General features: G+C 44.3%; 1 protein-coding gene across 1 annotated transcript; it reads left to right on the forward strand.

The window, feature by feature from the left end:
• The first annotated feature begins 4,076 nt into the window (after positions 1-4,076).
• CB2H6orf141 (chromosome B2 C6orf141 homolog) lies at positions 4,077-6,008 on the forward strand. The gene has a single exon (XM_045498497.1). The coding sequence runs from the start codon at positions 4,350-4,352 to the stop codon at positions 4,947-4,949; it is 600 nt and encodes a 199-aa protein (XP_045354453.1). The 5' UTR covers positions 4,077-4,349; the 3' UTR covers positions 4,950-6,008.
• Positions 6,009-7,013: the final 1,005 nt, after the last annotated feature.

A 7,013-nucleotide genomic window follows, 5' to 3' on the forward strand; every position in this document is an offset into this window, starting at 1 on the left:
CTACTTCTGAGTGAGATTTTGACTCCTGAGTGAATGCCACAAGGCCAAGTGACAGAGTTGTTCATTCAACCCAGTAATGGAACCTGTTCCTACAGTACCAACTTCCTACCCCTCCACAACAGCTTGGATCCCTACCCATTTTAAAGTCTGGTATTCCCGCTTTCCCAACAAATCTGTGAGCTCTTCTTAACAACAGTATCCCTTGCTGGCAAGGATGTGGAAAAACGGGAACCCTCTTGCACTGTTGGTGGGAATGCAAACTGGTGCAGCCACTCTGGAAACAGTGTAGAGGTTCCTCAAAAAATTAAAAATAGAACTACCCTATGACCCAGCAATAGCACTGCTAGGAATTTACCCAAAGGATACAGGGGTGCTGATGCATAGTGGCACATGTACCCCAATGTTTATAGCCGCACTTCCAACAATAACCAAATTATGGAAAGAGCCTAAATGTCCATCAACTGATGAATGGATAAAGAAATTGTGGTTTATATACACAATGGAGTACTACGTGGCAATGAGAAAGAATGAAATATGGCCCTTTGCAGCAACCTGGATGGAACTGAAGAGTGTTATGTTAAGTGAAATAAGTCATACAGAGAAAGACAGATACCATATGTTTTCACTCTTATATGGATCCTGAGAAACTTAACAGAAAACCATGGGGGAGGGGAAGGGAAAAAAAAAAAAAGGTTAGAGAGGGAGGGAGACAAAACATAAGAGACTCTTAAAAACTGAGAACAAACTGAAGGTTGATGGGGGTGGTAGGGAGGAGAGGGTGGGTGATGTGTATTGAGGAGGGCACCTGTTGGGATGAGCACTGGGTGTTGTATGGAAACCAGTTTGACAATAAATTTCATATAAAAAAAACACAACGGTATCCTTACGATAAAGCCTATTTTCCTTAAATCATTTGAAGTAGATATACTAGTCAATTTATATTACCTTAACAAAATACCATAGACTGAGTGGCTTAACTATAGAAATGTATTTTCTCACAGTCCTGGAGGCTGAAAGTCCAAGATTGGAGTGCCAGCACCGTCAGGTTCTGGCCAGAGCTCTCTTCCTGAGTTGCTGATGGCCACTGTCTTGCTGTGTCCTCACAGGGAAGGTGGGGAGGTGGGCAGATCTTTCTTCTTAAGTCCTATTAGACCCCACCCTTATGACTTCACTTAACCTTAATTACTTCCTGAAGACCCTATTTCTTGAGACAGACACATTAGGGGTTAAGCCTGCAAGTGGAGGGTAAACCTCCTAACAGCAGAAGCAGTACAATAACTGAGAGTGATACTATATCATTAGTATTGAAAATAACTTCTGAATCTAACAGGCAAAATGAGAGGGGCTGGTGCCTGGGAGATTGGGTTAGTAATGACAGGCTTCTTTTGACCTTACCACGGTATAGAGTATGCCACCACTTTTCAGACCCCAGGGTATAAATTGTTTTACTACCCCTCCATGGCTGTATATTTGCAAGTGTTGTAGGCACTTCAGAGAGGAAGTAAATGGGTTCACTTTAGCACCCCTTATCAGTCTTTTAGGCACTATGAGATATTAAAACAGAGCAGACACCACTACTCTGGAGGCACACTGCCTATTTCTCTGTTTTATATTCTTTTTAGACTTTATCTCTTTGAAGTTTAATTTATTCTGCATTTTCTGTGAATATTCTTTTATGCATTAATACATATTTCTTGACATCTAGAAATTCAGGTGCCACATGTTGGGTGAATCTGCCTCAGTTCTCAGCAATTAAGTTTTCCCCCTTTCACATTCCCATTCTAATCCCTCACCCAATCTCCAAAGGCAAAAAATAAAATAAAATAAAATAAAATAAAATAAAATAAAATAAAATAAAATAAAATAAAAAGTCATAAAACTTGTGGTTTCCATTACACTTCCCTCAGAATACCGACACCGGGACACCTGGTTGGCTCAATCTATTGAACTTCTGACTCTTGATTTTGGCTCAGGTTATGATCTCGAGGCCATGAGATGGAGCCCTACCTACATCCTACATCAACAGGGCGGGGAGGAATCTGAACTGGCAGTGCAGAGCCTGCTTGGGATACTCTCCCTCTCCCTCTCTCTGTCTCTGTCCCCCCCACCCCAAGTTCCTGCTCTCTCTCTCTCTTTCAAAACAAATAAAAATAAACTACAAAGAAAAAGAAAAAAGAATACAGACACTTTCATTGAAATTCTCTCAATTTCCTGCAGGGAAGGGAAATTCAGTGTTATTGCCATTTGAAAGCAGCAAAAAAGGCCTAGAGCTTATCTATATCAATTTTTGGTAATGTTTCTCCTAATGCTGTCCATGGACTACTAGCATCAGATTTACTGGTGGGCTTGCTCAAAATCCATATTCTGAGTGCTATCCAACTCTATAAGAACAGAATTGCTGACAGTAGGGTAAGACATTAATCATCAGGAGATTTTCATGTACATTAAAGTTAAGGTATTATATCCTACTTTTGGACATAGGGTTTGAAGAATGAAAGCTTCAAGAGGACAAGCAATTTGGCTTGTTCCCCCGGATGTCCCCATCACCTAGAATATTGGCTGACATTTCCCACACACTCAGTAATTAGTGGTTAAGTAAATGAACAGAAAAGAACATGAAGTTTTGGCTTAAAACAGGAGTAACTGGAAATAGGAGGAAGCATTAAAACATGCTAGAATCCTGGCTCCACTGTTTATTGGTGCTTGACCTTGGACAAAAATTTAACCTTGTTCTTCAAAGTTCTCAAGGAGACTAGAGTTATAGTACTACTTGCTTAGTCTATCGTGAAGAATAAATGAATTTAAATATATAGAGTGCTTAGAACAATTCTTGTCTAAAACATTTAAAAACTTTGTCATTTAGCAGTAACCAGCCCAAGGTCAGGCATCTTTTCAGCCAGATCTGACCCAGGTTTTCTCACTCCTCCAACACTCATATACATATGAACGACTTCATAAACAGCAGAAGGTCTTCTCTTTCCAAAATATCTCTTTAAGCACACCACTTGGTTCTTCAGATATGGGTAGAAATTTCCACCATCCCAGTCATTTTTACTTAAGTAGACAGGAAAACAGTGAGCACTTTCTAGTAAAACAAGCACCTGTTACTAAGGATGGACTGGCAATCACAAACTGACCTCCCCTTTCTCCATGAGCTAGTTTCCCCCATTAACCCTAGTCAAGGATGAGGGTGTCAGCAGGTGGCCAATGAGAAGATTCCAAAAGTCTACCCAGAAATACACACTTTTTTTTTTCCTTCAGAACTTCAGATACATACTGTTTTTTAACCGCTGGGGTAAAAGAGAAAGGGAGTGGAGGAGTGAAGGTATAGATTTAAAAAAATGATGAGGAGAGCCTGGGTGGCTTGGTTGGCTAAACCTCAGGCTCTTGATTTCAGCTCAGGTCATGATCTCAGGGTTTGTGAGTTCGAGCCTGCATCCTGCTCTGCACTGACAATGCAGATTCCCTTTCTCGCTCTCTCTACCCCTCCCCATTTATACTCTCTCTCTCTCTCTCTCTCTCTCTCAAAACAAATAAATAAACTTAAAAAAAAAGACACCTTGATTTTTGTTCTACAAAAATAAAAAATACAAAAATGACGCAAACACCAAATTTTAAATCCTGAAGACGTTCATTTAGTGATGTTTTTGTTTTGTTTTTGTTCCATGCAAAGCACTAACCCCCTTCGCAGGATAAGCATCGATTATAGCCAAAACGAAGATAGAAGCGACCATTGTCCTGCAGATCCTGGCATCCCAAAAGAACAACCTCACCAGAAGCCGCGTTCTCAAAGGCTTCAACTTTTCTAGCCTGATCCCTAGATCCACATTCAATAATGTTGGCAGCATGATGGGGATGGATTTGGAGTGGACACGAAACCCTTTTCACAGCATTTGATTAACTCAGATAACTAAAGCAAAACCAAAACGACCTTCCCTATTCCTTCACCTGGAGGCGTGTCGTTGGAAAGAGGGCACCTCGTCGCGGGCACTTCAGGGGGGCGCTGTGCGAGGGTGTCTTTTGCGCCTCTGCCCTGTAGAAAAGCAGAAGGTGGGAACCAGAATACAACTGGGATGTAAGAAGGGGTAGAGAAGTACGAAAAAAGCAGCAGGGCTAAGGCCGAGGGTAAGAAGAAGAAAGAGAAGCGCCTGCGGGGAGGTCAAGCTAGGCGGCCCCAGGTGCACGCGCCGGGAGGCGCCGAGCGGCAGGAGGCGGGGTCTGCACCCAGCTGGCCGTGGGCGGGGCGGGACGAGGCGGGCGGCCCCGGGACCACACCCAGCGCCGGCGCGGCCCGCGCTTTCCCCAGCTCAGCGGGAGTTTCCCGCGTGAACCGCTGAAAGGGCCGACGGATGAATGAGTCTCCCACCGGGCCGGGGGGCCCCGGGGCTCCGGGGCCCCGCGGGCCTGAGAATCTCGCGGACGCTCCCCGCAGCCTGGGGCGCGCCGGGTCCTTTCCGCGAGACGTGGGGCGCGGGGCTCCCCTGGCTCCTGGCTCCCGGAATCCCGCGGCAACTGCGGGGGCGAGCGGAAGCCGGGGCGGCGCTCCCGAGAACCGCCCGGTGGCGGAGAACCTGGACTGTGAGCCCTGGGTCAGAGAGAAAGTGCTCTTTCTTCTGCACCCAGAGAGATGGTTGGGGACTCCAGGGGACTCTGCGCGGGAAGAAGCGGCCGGTGAGGAGGACTTCTTCCAGGCGGCCGGAGACGACCGGGAACCCAACTTCCCTTCCCTCTTTCCGGGAAAAAAGGTAATTTCTGGCAGCCGTGTAGACGCTCCGTTCGGAGCCCCGCCGCAGGACCCCGCAGCCCCGCCCAAGTCCGTGCTCGTGCGGATCGTGGACTATCAGGTAACAGAGGAAGTCCTGTGGACCGCCTGGACGCAGGGCCGCATGACCAGGCGCACGGAGGAGCACTCCATGACCGCGATCACGTTTCGCACCAACAGGGAATGAAGCCGGCTGTGGGGCGCCAGGCCCCCCGAGGACCCCGGGCTCTCTCCCCGTGGGGGAAGGCACCCCGCGTCCACTCTGCGGAGAGGTCACCTCGCGGTCCCCGAGGACTTGATTGCCCGAGGATATGAAACAGGAAAGGAGAGCCTGAGGAATGTTGCGAGCAGGTGGTTGAGCAATAATCCTTAAAAGAAAAATTCTCTCCTGGGAACGCCAGCCTGTAGTTATCCAACGGGAGGACTTTTTAAAAGACTGGGGCAGCGCTTCTGGGAGGCGGATGTCACTCCATACAGAATGAAGAACAGTGAGCAACATAATACCTCCTTTGTGTCTTAAATACTGTGACGGCCTGGGGACCTAAGTCATTGAGAAGAGGGGCAGGAAAGGTATTTTCAGATTGATAAAATGTGAGCCTTTTGAAATAAGAAAATGCTTTTGTTAAGTCTCATTTTGCAATACATCTCAACTGATCTCTTTGCTGCCTCCGTGATCTCTCTAAGAACTAAAATCAGAAGTGCAGTTTGAGGTCTGCTCTCTAAAGGGGATGGGAGTAGATGAGGAGAGCGGCTTCTTTTAAAGCTGAAAAAGAAAGTATTAAGAAATGGGAAAATTAAAGTAGCAAGTAAACAAAATATTTTGTTTTTACTTCTGATGTGCACATTTTTCTTTTTTATTTCATCAAGTGTTAGGGGAAAAAAAAACAAAACTAGGAAAAGAAGAGGGAGAACAGAAGACCCAGCTTTGAAGGTGAGATGCCATTTAAATGGGCTTTATACTCCAAAGTATTTAGTCTAGTAAAAATACTTTTTATCTGGTTGTTATTTATTTTAAAGTTTTAAATACGGTAGATAAATCGGATCTCAAGGTAGATAATGTATAGTTTGCTTTACATGATTTGTGTATCTTACTCATGTCCTTAGCTCCTTATTAATAACATTTGTATGCAAGACTGGATTGAAAATAGTCTCTCTTGATGTGTTGGGAAAGAAAGAAATTTTTTCTGGTGCTATTGAAATAACTCATTTTATTTGTTCCTCTTTTTTTATTAAATACTTGTTGTCATGAACTCCTTAGTAGTGTGGCCTGGTTTGGAGATCGGTGAGAAGCAAAGGTGTACTGCTGGACTTCAGCTGTGCTGAAGGAGTCTTTGGTTACCTCAAGAACGAACAAAATAAATGGGACTCCTGGCTTTTGAGGAGTAAATGTTGAACAGATACATCCCTGTTTTACAGATGACCTAACCTAGGTATAGAGACCACGTAGCTTGGGTAGGTCACACAGCTAGTAATTGTGTACACTTACTAAGTAGGTAAGAATACAATCTCCCTTCTAAAGGTTTGAGAATGGCCTTCAGAGGGACTTATTTGTAGGGAGTCAAAACATGACAGAGCATCCTGGGTTTTCTGACTCATGTTTATGGAAGGTGCTAGAATCACCTTGATGCCCTAGAGTCCTACAAGGTCTTTTGGCTGGAGGATCACCACTGGCAGTTGTTAGGACCACGAGACCCACACTGGAGAGAAGAATTCAGCACCTGACCTCATCTCGGTTCAAAGCTGCTTGGTAGATAGAAAGGGTAATATAAGCCCCATAAAGTGAATTATCCTTTACTCCAACAAACTTGTCTGGCCCCTATGTGAGGTTAAATTTCTTTGGTAGACAGTTTTCAGGACTGAAAACTAATTTAATGAATTTGGTTGTGAGTCATTATATGCCCCAGGTGACTGAACATTGAATTTATAGTCAGCAAGGAAAGCCTCCTCAACATTGACCAAAGTGTCATTTTGTTGCCTTCTGTATGGAGGCAAACTCTGAAGTTCAGCTTTTGGGTTCAAAACTGTCCCATTTCTTACTGTGACTTTGGACAAGTGCTTAATCTCTATGTGCCTCTGTGTCCTTATTTATTAAGCAGGAATAATAAATAGCATCAACCAAAAAAAAAAAAATAAATAAAAATAAATAGCATCAACCTCATAATAAAGTGTTTTTTCCTGGGATTAAGTTAAATGAAGAAACCTTAGAATAATGCTTGGTACAGTAAAAATGCTGAGTTAGCTGTTATTATTA

Source organism: Leopardus geoffroyi, chromosome B2, assembly GCF_018350155.1.
Source record: "Leopardus geoffroyi isolate Oge1 chromosome B2, O.geoffroyi_Oge1_pat1.0, whole genome shotgun sequence".
Lineage (NCBI taxonomy): Eukaryota > Metazoa > Chordata > Mammalia > Carnivora > Felidae > Leopardus > Leopardus geoffroyi.

What these genes read in the sequence shown, in the direction of transcription:
- CB2H6orf141 (XM_045498497.1), top strand. Translation starts at nt 4,350, where the DNA reads ATGAATGAGTCTCCCACCGGGCCGGGGGGCCCCGGGGCTCCGGGGCCC.